The sequence below is a fragment of the Dufourea novaeangliae genome, unplaced genomic scaffold (genome assembly GCF_001272555.1).
Source record: "Dufourea novaeangliae isolate 0120121106 unplaced genomic scaffold, ASM127255v1 scaffold124, whole genome shotgun sequence".
Taxonomy (NCBI): Eukaryota; Metazoa; Arthropoda; class Insecta; order Hymenoptera; family Halictidae; genus Dufourea; species Dufourea novaeangliae.
In genome coordinates this window covers 1,691,129-1,710,653 of record NW_015374010.1, presented here as the reverse complement: position 1 = coordinate 1,710,653, position 19,525 = coordinate 1,691,129, and the positions used below count along the sequence as shown (strand labels likewise).

At 37.8% G+C, this 19,525-nt stretch overlaps 3 protein-coding genes across 6 annotated transcripts in view; all 3 read left to right on the top strand.

The window, feature by feature from the left end:
• Positions 1–4,437, top strand: part of LOC107188487 (putative fatty acyl-CoA reductase CG5065) — a 37,275-nt gene extending 32,838 nt beyond the window's left edge. For all 3 annotated transcript variants that reach the window (XM_015576780.1, XM_015576778.1, XM_015576781.1), the window contains 4 exons: positions 502–750; positions 1,345–1,694; positions 2,067–2,663; positions 3,064–4,437. In XM_015576780.1, coding sequence (XP_015432266.1) covers positions 502–750; positions 1,345–1,694; positions 2,067–2,663; positions 3,064–3,205 — 1,338 coding nt within the window. In that variant the 3' untranslated portion in view covers positions 3,206–4,437. The remainder of the gene's footprint in view (positions 1–501; positions 751–1,344; positions 1,695–2,066; positions 2,664–3,063) is intronic.
• Positions 4,438–10,046: 5,609 nt separating this feature from the next.
• LOC107188323 lies at positions 10,047–11,439 on the top strand. Its single transcript, XM_015576598.1, has 5 exons — positions 10,047–10,227; positions 10,655–10,724; positions 10,899–11,094; positions 11,315–11,388; positions 11,436–11,439. Exons 1-5 carry the CDS (start codon positions 10,047–10,049, stop codon positions 11,437–11,439), a joined length of 525 nt encoding a protein of 174 aa, XP_015432084.1.
• Positions 11,440–13,359: 1,920 nt separating this feature from the next.
• Positions 13,360–19,274, top strand: LOC107188400 (protein tramtrack, beta isoform-like). Of its 2 annotated transcripts, none has more exons than XM_015576684.1 (5): positions 13,360–13,880; positions 16,557–17,119; positions 17,560–17,870; positions 17,967–18,317; positions 18,423–19,274. In XM_015576684.1, exons 2-5 carry the CDS (start codon positions 16,792–16,794, stop codon positions 19,038–19,040), a joined length of 1,608 nt encoding a protein of 535 aa, XP_015432170.1. In that variant the 5' UTR covers positions 13,360–13,880; positions 16,557–16,791; the 3' UTR covers positions 19,041–19,274. The 2 variants fall into 2 exon arrangements, with proteins under 2 accessions (XP_015432170.1, XP_015432171.1); XM_015576685.1 differs by lacking the exon at positions 13,360–13,880 and adding an exon at positions 14,335–14,360.
• Positions 19,275–19,525: the final 251 nt, after the last annotated feature.

Here is a 19,525-nt window from a genome sequence, read left to right as displayed (position 1 = left end):
AAAAAAAAAAAACTTTTTATAACTGTACATTAATTACTTAGAAAAAGTCATGAAGTCAAATGTGCAAACGCAATAAAATTATACGTGCATTTTCAATACAAAAGTTCAAAATGCGTCATTTGACCCGTTATGGTATGTTTAGTGTTAAACTTCATTGCAATCTTTATTGCATTTTCCAATTTAAGGGATGCTATAAATTCATAGACATCCGCAATCTACTTATAAAGTACTATAAGAGTGAAGTACTATCAAAATTAAGAATATAAATCTATAAATTGTCCCGTTAATAAATATTAATGATATTAAAAATCTTGTAAATATAATTTTCTACTAAAATATTTAATATTATATCCTGGAACTAGATTTAATATCAACTGATACTTCTCTGACTTTGTAGTGATTTGATGAAGTTGGAAGAGATCAATTTGGAAATATGGGGTTGAAAGCGAACAATCAATTATAAACGTGTACTGAATTCAATGCATATTTTTATTTCGACAGCTGTTCGAGAAGTTGCGACGCGACTCTCCGCACGAACTTTCGAAAATCATTCCCGTCGCTGGAGATGTCACGGAACACGAATTAGGAATCTCGGAGGCCGATCAAAATACGCTCATCCGATGCGTGTCGGTCGTTTTCCATTCCGCTGCCACGGTAAAATTCGACGAGGCGCTAAAGCTCTCCGTTACCATCAACATGGTCGGCACTAAGCAGCTGTTGAATTTGTGCCATCGTATGCACAACTTGGAGGTAATTAGAATTTCTTTCGACAACTTACTCCTTACCCAACATAAATCAATAATAATAATAATTGAAGTGTAATTTGAACGTCAAAAACATGACTACATGAGTGGGAAGAGATTGCGAAGTCATGTTAAGGCCGTAATTTTGCTATTGAACCTGTATATTTATCGTAGAAAATTAATTGTTAAATTATATAAGACTTACTTTAATTTTCGAGGTAACAGTTATAGGGACACAGGGATTGCTCGCAGATTTTAGCTAATTATCAATTAATTCTTCAAATTCAACGTACAAAAAGGATTTTTTCTTTAATGAAAGAGATGTTAAATAACATTATGTTCCAACCTAAGACGATTTTCAGTTGAAAAAAATACGTAAAATGATTAAATGAAGTTACGCTACAATCTTCACAGTAATTGGGATATCCTACCCTATATTCCTATACATTGTGAACACATCCCATCCGAATTGATCATCCACTGTTTTAACAATGTCCGTAGAGTAGCTAATTTTTCCAACAACACAGACGATCAGTGTATAATTTATCACGTTTATCCGAAAGATACTTAAATCAATGCATTTCTTTTTTCTGTTTTCTAGGCCCTCATCCATGTATCGACAGCATACTGTAACTGCGACCGTACAGACGTCGCGGAAGAGATTTATCCTGTCGCAGCCGAACCTGAACATGTGATAGCTTTAACGAAGGTCATGGATGCTAAAATGGTCGATGATATAACACCGACACTGATCGGGAATCGACCCAACACTTACACGTTCACTAAAGCCCTGACCGAGAGGCTGTTGCAGTCAGAGTCCGGTTATTTGCCGGTCGCGATCGTCAGACCCTCTATCGTGTTGTCGTCGCACAGGGAGCCGGTAGCCGGATGGGTGGACAATTGGAACGGCCCGACGGGAATTATTGCCGCCGCTGGCAAAGGTTTCTTTAGGTACAATGAACACACGTAACTGTACCGTAGATATACAGTAAATTCTCGATGAGTGTTCGACGGCTCCTCGGTACAGTAATTTGTCGATAAATGCTCGGGAAGATCTCTACGTTAAATGTATCTACTTCATCCCTGCCACTCTAATCTTTGTTTGCAAATACAACTCAGTGCTGGGGATGACGTCTTAACACCCAGTGCCGAGGATCCTTCGAACATTTATCGATCACTTACTGTAGTATCCAAATACATAAACCAAGGAAAGCAATAAGAACAGAATAGAAAAGAATCAATAGGGTAGAGCCATCATCACTATCCTCAATTGTAAATTCAACGAATACAACCATGTTAACGGTTGCACACGTGTAATTGCAGGAGTATGCTGTGCGCCGAGGACAAAATAGCAGACCTGGTACCGGTCGACATTGTGATCAATCTGATGATCTGCGCGGCATGGAGGACCGCGACGAATCGCACGAAGACGATCCCCATCTACAATTGCTGTACAGGCCAACAGAACCCGATCACTTGGAAGGAATTCGTCGATCTAACGTTCAAGTACACGCGGATGCATCCGCCGAACGGGGTGATCTGGTATCCGGGCGGCCGTTGCCGTAACTCCGGCATAATGAACAAAATGTGCACCCTATTCCAGCACATGCTGCCGGCACACGTTCTAGATTTCGTGCTGCGGCTGAAGGGCAAACCGGCGATGATGGTCGGCATACAGGCGAAACTCTGCAAAGCGACGAAATGCTTGGAGTACTTCAGCACACAACAATGGAACTTCAGGGACGACAACGTACGAAGTTTAGGCGAACAGCTCAGCATGGAGGATAAACAGACATTCCCGTTCGACGTCCGACAAATCGACTGGCCGTCGTACTTGGAACACTATATACTTGGAATACGGCATTTCATTCTAAAGGAAAGTCCGGACTCGCTGCCGGCTGCTCGTTCACATATTAAAAAGTAAGTCATTGGTATCTTGACCTTGGAAAAACAGCTTCTGTAGGATCCAGAAATTTTTGAAATAACTGGTCTTCAACGGTTTTGACAGTTGAGTATGATAAATCCGAACTATGACAATCCTTTTTTTTCGATATGATAGAGATGTTTTGTACTATAATGTATATGTGTATTTGTAATATAAAACTTGCATTTTCTATTGTTCGTTCGCACGTTTTGGATTTGAAAAACCAGTATACATAAGATTTTAAATTATTACTACATTTTCTACTATGTCTATACTTTTATATTATCTTCACTGTTATAATGATATTTCGTCAATATGTTAGACGTGAGAATATGTAATACTGCAATGAGACAGTCTAGCAGTGTAATATATTTGATAATTATCTTTCTGTTCCAGGTTGTATTGGATGCATAAAGCCGTTCAATTCGGAATACTGTTGTTAGTGCTGCGTTTTCTGTTGTTGCGCAGTTCTGTGACCCGAACTGCATGTTTTTCACTGCTGTCTATCGTGTTACGCATGTGCCGCATGATTGTTTGACGGCTCAGAACCGTTGCCGAGGATCGCGCGAAGCGTTATAAGAAACAAAAGCTAATCGTAAAGCATAATTTAAAGGTGCGGATTGTCCTTCGACTTTCACTGTTCGGCGTTCCCGACGATAAATCGCTATGTTCACACATCCCATGGGTTGGCCTTTTTGATGTTTCTATTTGTTCGTAAATAAATTAGCGTTCGGTAGAGGTGTAATTCCGCAGGGTGTGTCGGTTGTTAAAATAAACAGATAAAAAAAAACAGAAAAACGTTTTCAGAAAGAAAGAAAAATAGGAGAACAAAAAAAAAAAGAAGCACGCAGAGGAGAGTAAACGAGAAAGATAAAAACAGAGAAGGAACGAAATGCGTACACTCGACAAGCTTCCGAAACATTATTGTGTAAATCCTTTGTTATTTCGGAATTTATCATTTGAACGAAGAAGAGACCTTTATTTCTTTCGTGTGATCACGTGCATCGTCTTCTTGTTCCGAGGGAGAGCATCGGTGAACAGAAAACAATAAAAAGAAAAAAAACGGAAAGAAAGTTCATTTTTACGACTGTTTATTCTGGGGTATATTTCGAATATATATATCATTGCGACATGTGTTTTTTGATGCCGCCGAATGGCGTTTCGTTCTCGAACATCGATTTTTCGCATATCGTCGATTTGTAATGACACGACGTTAGGGATATTCGATTCAAGTCAGTCGCCGGAGGAGCAAATATTTGCCCCCCCCCCCGAGGACTTCCTTGATGCTCGTCCCAACGTTAACATCGCTGTTATCGCTTTCAGAGGCGCACACCACCGCCCTCCTGGAAACATTACGACGCGTGAACTCCGTGAGCCGGCAGCTCGAATACTGTTCGAACATATTCGATGTACCATAAAACCTTGTGAATTGCCGCCTCGGGCATTTTATTGAGTTTTTTTGTTTTTCTTTTTTTCTTTTTTCAATCATTTTCTACAATATTTTAGCTTGGCGAACGCAAAAGAAAAGCGATAATGTTTTACGCATTATTCGAAGAGAATTATTTGCCGTTCGTATTTTTACGTTCGAAATAATCTCTATTGCGTTTAGGGATTTTTTTTGCTGTTTCTTTTTTTTTAAAAAAAAAAGAATAACCGTTGTGCAATTTAAGTAGCGTTAAATGCTTTGAATCAATTTCCTTCAATTTCTCTTATAATCGACAAGGTTTTACCGTATTCCGTTGCCGAGGACATACGTCCCCGCTGCTTTTGGCCAAAAATTTTAACGCCCGCAATTTTCCTTCCTTTTTTCATAATTTTTATGGAATAAGTTAAGTGATAACGCGAACCACGTGCAAAGGCCTTTTTAATCCTTTCGAAAGGTGGGTTTTTGAAGCGGTAGCTCTTGGAGTGAATTTTTTCACGATTTAATATAACTTAATAATGTACACACACAAAAAAAAACCCAAAGGATTAAATGTTGGCCCGGTAACGAATCCTTTCGAGTCTTAATTCCGTATTTTCTTTCAATTCTAACGACGATTTCCATGTAAACACGCATAAATTTGTTTCCAAACTTCGGGGACGCTTCTGCCTTGAAGGAAAAAGTTAATATATCGCTTTCTAGACTCGATAGGATCGTGTGGAATAAATTGAAATGCCGGCTAGAGGAGTTACAAATTCGTCGTGCCTTTGTGTCGTCGCTATCTGGCATTTTTTCTTCGTTTGCATTGCGACGTAAGATACATAGACGGTTATTTAACTATCTTTACTACACGAATATATATCCAAATTTATTCGGTTTCACTCTCAACGAATCAAACTTCCAGGAACTCATAAGAATTGGGATCGATCAATAAACATTCATTGTGACAGCTTTGTTAATAATTAGGCTTAGAAATATAACTAAGAACTAGTACGAACATGAATAGAATGTATCGAATATTCCGAACTTAAATATTGTATTTATAATTAAAATTTCTGTATATTCACTTACACTGTATTTCAAATCGGTTTTATTTCCTTTATTACGATAATAAATACAGCCTTAGAAACGTAATGAATATTATATTCATGCGTAATTAAATTCGTTGTTGGTGAAACCGAAACGAAATTAAAAAAATTTCTTAATAGAAATTGAGACCTGGTCAACCCAACATATAGGAAGCACATTGTCTGCATTTAATATTTCCCAAAAAAAGAAAGAACTGCCATCGATAGGCAAAAATACAATGAACCTTTTTCGACGAGGAAACACCATAACGTTCGTCGCAAAAATGCAAAAGACAAAAAGATATATCACTACGTATCTTACGCGTACAATGGTCATGGGTATTACTAACGCAGAAATTTTGAAGGCATTGGCAACCATTACCTTTATCTTCCGGTCAAGTTCTTCGCACGTAAAGTAATTGTTAGTAAGTAGGCGGCTCATCGAACAAAGCGACGAGATAGCCGAACTTAGAATCGGTAGGCGAAGAGGAGACAAATTTGTATATACGAGTTACTGATATTAACGAAGAAGACGATTTTATATAATATAATTCGTGCATCCCGTTGTTCGTGAGTCATTCGTGTGTATTAGAGTTTGTCGAAATTTAGAAAGTCAAAAATTTAGAATAAAATTCTTCCAAATAGGGCTTTATTCTAGATCTCTGATTTATTGTTTTTTTTTTCTTTCTTTTTTTCGTGCGGCTCGTGCACCATGCCCACGAATTCTATCATGCGTTTGTCCTCATCCTGCGTGATAAGTTATTAGTGACAAGTAATCGAAGTAAGATTTACTTATCGAAGGACAAAATGTTTATCCATTGATTTCTGTGATCCATGAAATGTTGTTACATGTGTTGAACGGCTGGAATCACACAATATAACGTAAATTATCATTTCCAACTCGATAATAACAAAGTGTAATTTACCAGCAAAACTTTGTACACGTACGGAAAGATTATTTGGGGCGATCTTTCTTTCGATATGATACAGGTGTACGATTATACTTTGCTAGATTTTTGATGTTATTCCGTAAGCATGCGATGAAATTCGGGAATCCGGCTTGGTCTGGGCTAGGTGATTAATGTGTAACGTTTTCGAGTGTCCCTGTACATTTGTAAGTGTCTTTCTGTGATGGATACGTGTTCACTGATATTGTTTTTGCGGTTGGATTTTGTGAATGTTCAATTAACCTCCAACCCTCTGTAGTCCATTACATTACGACATCCGATACTGTATACTGTTCGTCGTTTTTGGTAATTGCATTTTAGAAGAAAATTTTAAACGTGTTATCAGGTACATTGTAGTTAAATACAGACAGAATATCAGTAGAATTGTCTTAAGATCATTGATTCAGAAACTATTTTTTTTTTTTTAAATTATACTCGGTGCGTTCTGTGCCTACTTAATCCATTAATAGACAGTGGATATTTATGTAAATTTAAATTTTTATAGATTCATCGCTGAAAACGATAGAGAAACGGACATTGGTTTTCTTTATTAATGGTTTTATTCCGGTTGAAAGTAAACTAATCGCTCTATTAATTTTGTATATTCAAACATACTTCAAATATTTAAAGTGTATAAAATCCACAGTCTAATCGTGAGAATGGTCAATAGAGGGTTCAAGTAATAAAATTTATCGCATTATGATACGATTCAAGCTCGATCGATATATTAATGCGTTTTTATGCTACACACATGTTGCCTGTGCCTTTAAGATGATTAAGTCGTGAACCACTTTTCAACCGCCAATGATTTTTTGTTACTATTATATACCATGTTTCCCATGACTCGATCGATTGTCTGTTCTGAGTTCGGATGGGCTTCCCTTTGAGTATTACTTCACGATCCATTAAAACGCTGCCAATATATAATTGAGAAAACACGCGCGAGTAAGTGTGCGAAAAGGAGGAGACGGGGAACACGTTTGAAGGGAGTCGATTAATGGCGTAAAGAAACGATAAAATAATTATTACTTAGCGCTAGGGATAAAAGAAGAAGAAAAATGAAAGAAAAGGGGTAGCGCTACTGAAGGTCACCACCTGCTAGTCTCGTCTGTATCGTTATTCGGTTACACAATGCATACAAGGAAACAATATTTAATATAATCAATTTAATTAACATTATACTGTACTACTTATAAATTACATTAAAAACAATGAACCATCGCAAACGGATCTTTTACCATGCCCTTTGGAACGACAAAACTAATAAAAATTGTAAAAACGGATATTATCGATCTTCTGTATGAACCATGTTTCACGGTGTAGATCACGATCGAAGATATTTCTGTGTTGTTGTTTTGTAGGACTTTACTAATGTTATATTGGGTATGTTTTTTCTTCCACAAAACTGTGTATTTTGTATTTTGAATGCGGAAAGGGGGATTTATTAATTTAAAAAAAAGGGTATGTATGTATGGCTACAACGAAGAATAGTTGGCGCGGAGTATTAGTATTTCTTAACAATTTTCATCTTAAAAAATTGCTCCCATCGCAACTATTATATTTAATGAAATATTCTCAAATGAAAAAGCAAAAATTTATAACAAATAGGAATCGAGGTCACAGAAATTTATACGAAATGAATCGTTTCATGAACTTCTATATGGAATAAATTTTATTTGATTGCAAATTATTAAACAATGACTATGTGATAATGTCCGTAGTGATAGTTAACTAAAAATTATTTAATTCAAATATGCCTTTCTAGAGATTTATGCGAGAAACTCGTAAAAATTTGTCGAAAGTGGAAATTCTTCGATCGAAAGTTGACTGTTTTTGTCCTCGTATGTGGTAAAACAGAATAGCAGAAGGTAAAGTAGAGTTCAAAGATCGGAAAGTAGAATTGGGCAAGCTCTTGCAGTTCAGGATAGATGGGGCGACAAAACTGCAGAAACGCATCTATTGTAGACACGTAGAATGGGCACTGGTTGTGTGTAAAAATACGTCAAGGACGGATCAGGAAAGGTAAACTGTTTTGAATTAACACAATTTAGGACATTTTTTAATATTAAATATTAGTATACAGTTACTAATATAATGAAAGGATGATTCCTTTCTGTTTAACCAGAATTACAAATTTCCTATCAAAATTGTAAATTCTTTCGTAAGTTACATACACAAAAAATTCATTCATATTTCTAATGTACATAATATTACAAACACTAGCAAGTGTTTATAGACGCACGATCCAAAATGTATGGACTTACAATGTAAAAAATAATTGGAAAAAGGAGCGAACATTTACGCGTTTGTTTTGGCCAAACACACGTTAAACATATCATTGTCGAATTCCACAGACAGGAGAATTGAACACACACAGTTCGCATAATCTTTGAATAATGAATAATTTTTTTATTCCAGTAAATTTTAGTCGAATAATGTTACAAATTTATCTGTGACTAGCGAATAACTTTTTTCGAATACGATCGTTGTTTCGTATTTACGAATAATCTCTGAGGTTTCATTTGGAAAAGAAACTTCCCCCTACATTAACCAACATATGGTCTTGTGACTGATGTCTGTTTTGAAACAATACACGACGAAGTTAATACTCAATAATCAATAATAATCTCGAATGCTCATATCGCGCGCCGCTACCATTTGAATGACAAAAGCGGTGGGAACGATCTGTTGCGCCGCGTAAATACGTCCCGTAACCGCGGGTGCCATAGTGCCGTTCATTGATTACGCTTGCCTGGTGCCATATTCCACGCTCTAGCCCGCGGTGTTTATTGCGCAAGACTTGATCATCCACGTTTCGCCATTTTTGTTGGCCATTCGGCAGTTCCGTCGAAAACGGCTATAACCTATCCGTGACTTTTACGACTGCCACTGGATACATCGATACATCTCAACAGAGATCGCGAAAATCGTTATCGGTGATTACGTTCTCCCGATCGACGCTCGAGATCGCCTGACTTTTTTCTTTATTCTTTCAAAGTTGTTTTTTTTTATTCGTATGTAACATACCTATACCGATAATCCCTGCGGATCTTGCCAATAGAGTTATATATCAATATCACGTGAGTATTACATATTAGTTTTTATTCTTTGCCGTTTCTTTAGTTTCGATGAATGATACTATAAGGAGAGACTTCACAGGCGGTAGGCACATCAATTGGAACGAACATAGGCGGATGGTTGGAAAGAGGAACTGATAGTTGTATGTTTCATTTAAATTAGAGTTTTTTTTTATTAATCTTTTCGTGCTTACTGCATATTTTTTATACCATAGAAATACATTTACGACCAAATCGAAAATTTCTGAAAAACCAAAATCCTGATTTATGATCATATTAACATATTTGAAGTAGTGCAACGGTATACTTACACGGTAAATAACGAACATATTCGAACAGTCATAAGTTCATTATGTTAAAAATTTTTGGAACATATAACTATAAACTGTAGAGTGACAAAATCTGAAGTGTATTGATGGATACTTTTTGCATAGACGTATATGCCTTTAAGAAAGAACTAACGTGTTCACGAGTTTGAAAAAATAATTGGAGGGGTCTACGTACAAAACCGGATCGTTCAAATATTTCCGTTATTCATTGTATATCATTGAATAATGAATACTTAAACTTAAGCGTTCATGAAATAAAACATTCGCAAAAAGGACATGGTCGTATAAATGTATAGTTTACTTGAGACATAAGCAGCACGATATAAAAATGATAGATTTGGAACATCTATTTCAAACGATATAAATAATGAAATTGCAAATCTTTGATTATTTGCAGTAAAAATATATTACCCTTTATTTTCAACTATCATTCGACTTTTATTTTTTGAAATTAACGTTGAAGTGGACCGATTATTCGTACATTTGGCTTTCTTACGATTATTCCGTGTATTTCGTGCAAGAGACAGAATCGAAAAATGGGAAAGAAAGGAAAATTGTTCCGCGACGGAGTACCGAGCGCGCTGAAATTTCTAGCACGCACGATTTCTTGGTTGTATAGGCCGCTGTTCATCTCTCCGTACCAGGCTATTTTTGGACCATGCATAGGTACGGAGACGTTTAAGCGATTTCACAGTAATAGAAGCCCGGTAGACAGATGTAATTGCGAAAATCGTGGTGTCTGTATACCGCCCAGGATATGCGGATTGCGTGAACCTCTAATCAACACCTCATGTTGATAAATAATAAGAACTAGAACAATTGACAGGAAGTTTAAGACATATTTTTTTCAATATTTTATTCACGAAAACTACTATAATCTTTAACAGAACTACGTTAACTACGAGTAGACGAGTTAGTTGGGTTAGGTTTGAATTAGGAACTAGCGTTAAAAATAAATTATTAAATAAATTGAGTTTTGGTGAGAATTACATAAATTAGGTTTCGATTGGCTTAATTACATTTATATTACAATGATGAATTAAACCTCAATGAAAATTAAGATTTATATTGAATGACTGAAATCACTTAAGATGGAACGGGTAAGTTCGGATTGGATAAGTTAGGTTTGAGTGAGGTCGGTTAGATCTGGTTAGGTGGATTGAATGTGAATTACATTTAAATTGTATAAGTTACATTAGCCTGTTTGGGTTCAGGTATGCGAGTTAAACACGAGTTAAATCGTCGTGATCCCAAATTTGTATCACAAAATTATATAAATTAGTAATTATAAATGTCGTAACAAATAATATAAAAATATTAATTATACTTCAAATAAGACCATGTTTTTCTTGGTTTATTATTTTTGTTTAATAAAATTGGCATTACAGGCAGAAGCAGGTGCAACATGCTTCAGTAGGACTCAAAGTGTTTACAGTCGGAAAAAATAGAAACACAACAGAGAAGATGTCACAGCGTTCGAAAAACGTGCCTAACGAAAACAAAACGGAGAACGAGGAAGAAGCGTCCACGTCGTTCGGCCTTCCGACCGAGAATTCCGGTCATGATGATCCGAACGTAGCTGAGGTACGAAATAAGAGATCTTAAAAGCTTCTAAACAATTAACAAAAACATTCATTTCGAAAAAATTTAAATATAAATTATACTAAATACATTTAGCATTTGACGTTTATATGTTATAGTAATAACTATACATAGTAACATTTAACTTATCTACTTCAGATAAATATCGTAAGTATTTTAAATAATATAAAGAATTAACAAAAGTTTTTAATCTATATTGCAGGTTGTGCTTTCAAACAAAGGAGGCCCAAAATTAATTCACAATGGTTATATGTACACACTACACAAAAAACAACCGTACAACATCCGATGGAGATGCGTCAGCAGGAGTATGCATTGCAGAGGTAGCCTTATCACGACATCGAGCTGCACGAAACCGAGAGTGCGTATGGAACATAACCACAAGCCAGATTTCGCGGCCGCACAAGTTGCCAGGAAGCGATACTTGGCTCTTGGCAAACCATGCGTGTTATCAAGTGAGTGTTGTTAACTTTCTTTCAATGTTGATTTTAATCCTTTCATAGTCATTAATTGATCTTATCCTGCAGGTTTAGAGAAAAGCAACAGTTCTAGTACTGTACCCATGATTCTTAAAAATGAGGATCTTAAGTCAGAACAAAACGAAGATCAACCGAAACGCCGGACGGCTAGAAAAGGTAAGTGTAATTCTTTCACACTCATTAGAAAGTTAAATAATTACTTTAACCAGTGTTCTTTGATAAAAAAAATATATCGCCCGTATTGTACAAAGGTTTGTCATGTTTTTTTAATAACGAAATAAATAATTCTCCAGAGGACATGTTCATGCAGTTACAAAAAATGTATACGAACAACGTAAAAACGTTAATCATCAGGACAAATATATTAATGTAGTGATGTAATAAGTATAAATAATATCGATTCTTTTTACATCATCGAAATAAGAAACGAAATACGTTTTCTTCTAGAGTAATGGAATATAATCTACGTGAGAATTTTATTTATTTACTCATTAAGTATAATATACAGTATATTTAAAAATTTTTTTTTCAAACACGAATAAACGTCAACACAAACACAACATATTCACTAAGCTAAAGGACTGAATAAGAACTATCTAAATACGTGATAACAGGATTTTTATTATCTGTTCAGAACTCAACCAAAATAAGGTCAAAATAATATATGTACAATCAAGTAAGCAATTTTTGGTCAGCGATATACAACAATTTATGAAAATACATTAGAAGAATATATTATTTGACCGGATAAATTAAATATCGTATGAAACTAAAATCGCGTGTATAAAGGTCCGCATAAATAAAAAATGGATCCATAGATCAATCAGAATAAATAATAGATATTAAACGAGGTTTCAGCCCAAAACAGCACTGATTCAAACACGTGTTTCAATTTTCCCGGCAATTTATTCCAATAATGGACGGTCGGTACGCGATTGGTCTAACCGACGTTTCACACAAAGGGATAAGTAAGCATCGCGCCATTCTGACAATCTGAAATGCATTGTTTCTCTATTCCTACTGGGAAGCTTGTAAGTCGTAAGTGATTAATAATCTCCAATCAATGCGTCGAAAAGTGAAGTTACGAGATGATTAAACCTTTCTCTGTTGAATGACGTCGTACTTATTCATCGATTCAGAAAATTTATAGGTCCACCACGTGTGAAATATTGCAGTGACGAAACAAAAGAGATCTCTGTACCGGTCATTGTAAACAGTTTCATAAACATTTGCAGAATTTGTCTCGAAAAATCGTTCAGTTCTGCATAATATTTTATTAGCATCGAGCGGCACGCAACAACAGCTTGGCTACGAAATGATTAACAACGGTTGTATTTCAATTGTGTTCACGTTCCATGTGCAATATGGCGGGCGTCTTAAAGATGCGCGCGAAAAAAGGGGAGCCGTGTACGTAGAGAGAAGCGGTTCCCGATCGATGAGAATTCGCGCGGCGAGCCCAAGCGAGCCGAACGTGATCAGGTCGGTTAGTACTTCCTTAGCGAGGAGAGGACCCGGGAACGCGCACGCGATAGCAACACGAAACACGGCACGGATAATATGCGTCGACGACCGGCGGCGCCGTCGCACATGCGCGTCCTGACGCGCCCCTGTTCGTCCACCGATTTCGATTTTAGTCACTCCCGGGTTCGGCTTCGGGGAAAATCGTTCCGCTCTTGTAGCAAGGGCCGCCAGAACGCGTCCGTGGGAAAGCACACTATTCGTACTTGACGAGACGGTACATTCTCGATCGAAACTGAAAACGAACGGCGTCTCTTTTGACGAGCGTCCTGCCCATTCGGTTTGACGATTTTTTTTGTAGCTTGTGATCAGTATCGAGTAACGTCGTGGACACACAAACGCGAAACAACAAAACGGAATTTCGAAGCAGTACCTTGGTGCCTGTCGTCGTCGTTCAATACACGAAACGACGGAATCCGATACCGGTAATCGTGGAACGTTTGCACGGGAGAAGATAGGCGCACTGGAAACGCGATAGGGAGTCAGTGTCGGTTTCGTGTCGGTTCGTACGAGAGAATAGAGTTTGAGATCGGTGCCGAGGTAGATTCTTTCCGGAACGTGTGAGAAATTCAAACGGCACACACTGGTGGCGATCGTTCGCGTCGCCGTGTCTCGAGAGCAATTTTGTCCGGTAGAGAACGACGAACGGGTCTCTCTGTTGGAACACACAATACGAAATCGAACCGGTTCGCAGTCGTTAATCGAACGGCACTGGAGTCGGTTAAGTGACACGGCGTGGGACAACAAAGAAGACAGAAGAAAAAGTTAGAGGTACGGTAGAGACACACGGCAATGAGCAGCGGCGTGTGGCCACTCGATATCGTGCTCGGTCGCAACGGTTGCCATTTTATAGCCGGTCGCACGACCGAGATCTTCGGGGAGGCAAGAAAGAGAGGGAGTGATTGAGTGTGAACGGAGATTCGAGAGTGTGCGCGTGGAAGAGTGAAAGAGATGGTGCAAGCATGCGAAGACGAGAAACGTTGTGCGTCCGCATGTGTGTGTGTGTATGTATGTGGTGTGTGCGGATAGGAGAGTGGAGGGGAGATTTAGAAACGGAGCAGTGCAGGGAGAAGAGAAGAAACAGCTTCGCGGAAGGCGTAGAACTTTTCCGTTGAGGTTTTTGGACCGTTTCTGATTACGCACCGGGATTTATAGAAATGTATTTTCTACGCGCAATTCCGAACTTTTCATGGCTTCGACTTCCCGCTGTAATATCGATCTACTCCGACGCAAAATACGTGTACCGCTATCGTACGTTCTCATCGGATAAATCGTTAATACGTATTATCCGTGCGTCGTCTGCTGGATGATGATACGGTGTGCTAAAAGAAGTGGGAGCCATAGAGAGACCCGGTGGGGGGATAGAGACAGCGCGAGAACGCGTAATGTATTTTATCTACTCACCGGCCGATTATCGTTAACGTTTTTTATATACATCGATTTTGGGTACATCGTGCCGAAAAACGATCGGCGGGACAATGAATGTTAAAAGGTCTTCGTTTTCTCTTGGGATAAAAATTAATTAATTTCTTTTTTTTTTTAAAGAAACTAAAAATGCTTTTACTGTTTATTAAAGACAGCTTCAGTGCTGCTATCAGATGCTATTTAGAAATATTAAACATATAAAGTTAGGTAGGACTCTTAACACGTAATATTAAGTACAGATGTATAGTTAGAATCGTGTATTATATTTTCAAGTTTCTGTTGTAATCAATTCTTATTTTCAAATTTTCAAAACTTATTTTAATTGCATACACTTTTAATAAGTATACAGTTCAGACAGTCTCAGTCAATGTCATTGATTCATTCAAATATAATCACAATGTACGATTTTTCATTCATCTCTACCTTAAACGGGTTTAATGGTATGACACAGTTATCTAAGGATAAGAATGCAGCGAATCTTTCGATATACGTTACATACATGATATAGATAGATACTTTTCCAAATTCAATTGCTAGCACAAATTTAAGCCATGGGACTTAAGTAAAATTAATTTTTTATTCCTTGAATTTCGTATTTTTAGTCGAATCTATTGTTTACCTAACCTTTCTTACGAAACACCACGATGTTCGAGTTACCGATTTGGCTCGAATTTGATATGTAAGTAATGCACACCGTACTGAATAGTGCAGTAAATATGAAGAGCATATTACTTAGAATCTTCAAAAAAATTAGGTCAAACTCTTGTATTCAACACTTACCTCTATGTGTATAAAAGAATTGTGTATAAGGTTACAAGGTAGAAGTGTTATTGATGACAACGTGACTGGCCACTACTGCGAGAACCCAAGTTTATGTTCCTTTGCTTTTTAATTCAAATTATTATACATTTACTAGTTTCAAATACTTAGAAATAATGAATTTTTTAGTATATTTTTTACACTATACGATTAAACACCAATTAAGAAACCTTGTTATATTTGCATAAAAGAGGTCTCGAACTTGGGATTTCGCCGATAGTAGTCAAACGCGCTGCCCCTATATCACTATTTATTTCTAATTACATACGTATTTTCATAATAGCATACAATGAAAGTAGACTGAATTGAAATTACTTTTGAGGCTTCCGCACGTAAGCCGTATTTTTTTTTTGTAAAAGTTATCCCAAAATTTTGTGTTCCTGGTACAGTGATAACGTTCAATAATAATCATATAACAGTGGACTGTGAAAGTGTCTGATCTTTAAAGAATGAATTGAAAACTTGAAACGTGATGAAAAATTTCAGTTAAATCAGTGACCTTAGCACTGTAGGGTCTGCTTATTAATTGCAAAGAAATGTACGATTAGTCATCGGACACCTACGCAGTCGGAAGTCGCCATGAAAATATTGGTCCAATGAAGGCCCCGCGATAGGGTGAAAAACGATGCTGTTGGCTTGATATTTAACACGGGAAGATCTTTCAACTCTTAAATTTTAACGAATTTTCGTAGTAATAGATTTCCCAGTTGTATTAGATATTCGATAGTATAATAACGAACTTGAGCCCGTTATGTTCTTCACTCCACCATAATTATCTCAAAAAAAAAAACTAGTTTCGTGCTGATCAGTATAATATATTCAATAACAGAAATACTAGTCAAACGTGTCACTTATGTTTTTTTTTTTCCATAAAATTAGACATTGGCGGGAAACCCCCTACAAAATGTTATCACTTGAAGAGTTAGAGCAGTCTGATAACCGGAAGAACCATGACTACTGTTTCTTGAACATTATCAAATGAAAATTTCATTTTAGTCGAATGTAAAATCTTTGAGTTTAGACAAAAAGCGTACACTACCGCTTAACGAAAAAAATATCACACTAATCTAACCCTTTATCTCACAAGTCTCAATTCTCAAAAGATTTCATCAGAAGTTGGAACTTCACCCGGTGTTGTCAGTTCGGAAGTATCTATGTCCGGTGGCTTTGTATCTGAGAACGTGTCGCGTTTTCGTTCCGCAGACAGAACAATTTGCCGAAAAGGAAATACGAGCGGCGTCGAGTCGGATTTTAAAGCGGAGCCGCCGAAACGAGCACAACGGCCGCGACGGCGGGTCGGCTTGTACTGGTGGCCTGTAAGGACACCGTGAAGCTGACTGCCCGCCGTCTTCTTAACGAGCAACGTGACGAGGACAGAGGCGCAGTCACGTCTTCCACCGAGGATATCGTGGAGGGTATCAGGCTCGAGGAGGTCGCGATGAAGCAGGAGCCGGAGGATGAGGAGGATTGTTACCTCGAGGCGACCGACATCCCGTCACCGTCGCCACCGTCATCGGGCAGCCACCACGCGGGATCTACGCATCGCGTTCGCTCGCATGCACGTAGCCTACGGGCTATGACCAACCCCAGCGCTGTTTGGGCACACTTCGACTTGTGCGCGAACGATCCTCTCCGTGCACAGTGCCGTATCTGCGGGGCGGTCGTAGTCCGAGGTGGCGCGAATCCTCGACAGTGCGGCACCACGAATCTTCATCGGCATCTTAGGGTACATCACGGTGGCAGACTCATTGGCAGTCGTTATCACGGTAATGATAGTTGATGACTTTAACGATTTAAATGTTTTTCACACCTAGCAACCGATCCGATACAATATATCTACCCACCGTCACCATCAATGGTCTCCGAACCCTAAACATTTAGCATTCAGATTAGATTAGTCCAGGTCTGCTCCTGAAAATTACTACATTTTTATCAACAAATACATTTATAGCTTAGACGTATTTACAATGCTGTTCTTTAATGTAATATAGGACGTAATAGATGACTGTTCTTCTATGTGTGATTTAGTCTTAAATGTTATGAAGAAATACGTTGACAGTTAAATCTTATGATTAGCATCATTATTCGTCCCAGTATCCTCTGGAGAATTATAATATAGCACCTAATATTGAGAAACATCAGAGGGAATAATACTCTGTTTTTACTGTATCAAAATCTATATACAATACTGGTTTTTTTTTTGCAGTATTACAATCAACATTACAAGGATCATTACCACCAACAATACCACCATCATTACAATCAACGTCTCAGAGCAATCCAATTCGCAAGACTATAAGGATAGCTACACAGTCCGTGGTAAGGCCTATGAGAAACATTGCACCGGCACCAATGCCACCACAACAACAGCTGCAGCACCAACGACAACCAAAGACTCTTGTGTTAAAGACAATACCCTTAAAAGTAAAGCAAGTTGCACCGACAACTATTAAAATGCCACCTCGGCAAATTCACCAAGGGTTACCTCATAATATTGTGCATCAACAACCGACAGAGGTATTTATTACGAAATACGGTTAAAACACTGATAAATGCGATCCATATTTCATACCTATATTAATGATATAAATATGTAACACTTATATGTTTCAGGTTTGTTTGAGATGGAACAGTTATCACAGTAACATGCAAAACAGTTTTCCATCTCTATTGGATTCTGAGCAGTTCGTCGATGTTACCCTAGCCTGCGAGGGTCGCTCGTTAAAGTGTCACAAAATGATACTATCTTCGTGCAGCGATTACCTCGCACAGTTGTTACGCGAGAACCCATGTCAGCATCCAATTATTTTAATGAAAGATCTTAAATTCTGGGAAGTTGAAGCGCTAGTCAAATTTATGTATCGTGGTGAAGTTAACGTTGCTCACGATAAACTGCCACAGTTGTTAATTGCAGCTGAGACGCTGCAAGTGAAAGGATTAGCTGGCCCAAGTCCTTCTTCACAGGTAAAATATATATTCTATACATGCATTTCGTTCTAACAAAGTGTTGTTACTCGTTAAGAACCTACTAGTGTCGTCAGTGCTTTACAAAACATATTAATTTTCCAGAATCCAAAACCTCCCCTGCTGATTCCTCAATCTAAGCTAGTAGCAACTCAACCACTTTCTCGACCCGCTTCAGAGACCAAAGAAAAAGCTTCCACTTCTGGAGTTTCAACACCATCTAGTCCAAAACGCGCTCAGAAACGGCAATATTCAGAACCCATCGAGCCGAAACCGTTCACAAAAATACGCTTACAACGACCAGTCACACCCACATCGCCTACTACCACAGTCAAAATGGAACCGTTAGACATACCTCTCAGTCCTACAATATTCCCTGAGAATAATGAGGAGGACAGTTCGACCCGCTCGAATTTCGAAAAGCTTATGAGTCTACATGACGAGGACGACCCAGGTGGCAACGAAACAATTGATGGTGAAGGGGAAATCAATTTCTGCGAAATACCTGAACCACCGGACATAAACGATAGCGAGGACCAAATGGAATTCGTACCTACAGACTTTTTAGAGCAGGAACAAGACATAGTCGAGGAAACGGAAACAGCCTCTATTAAAGATAGCAAGGAAGAAGAGTCTAGGGATTACAGTTCTGTTGAGCTTGAAGATGGTGAACGGAGTGAAGTCGAAAAGGATGAGCCCTCGGAAGAAAAGAAACCTGTTTAGTGGTAACATCATGAACTGAATACTGTTTAAGGGGGTATTCTCATTGATAAGCAAAAAGTAATGCTCCTTTAGAATCTCTTGTTGTGGGAGAGGGTGTAGGTATTTCAGCCCGTGTCATTAACCTTTATATTATCTGGTCGGAAATCATTTCTTTCGATGAAAATGGAGTGCTCACAAGAACCACTGAGGTATAAGTTATAAAAAAAAGTCTTAACCCAACAATTTCAAATAAATTCCCACATCACAAGAATAACGTAAGATCTAGTTCTACGAATAAAAATTGCAGCTTGAAACATTCAGAATGAAATACTACTCCCGTTAAACATTTTCGAAATGTTAAACTTCGTGAAATGCAAAAAAAGTATATCGACTCTTTGACACTATGAATACACTGAAATACTCCTTTAATACTTGGATTGTTTAATGAAAGGCGAGAAGCGAATATAAAACTATCTATGACTTTAATTTCTTAAAGAATTCTTAGA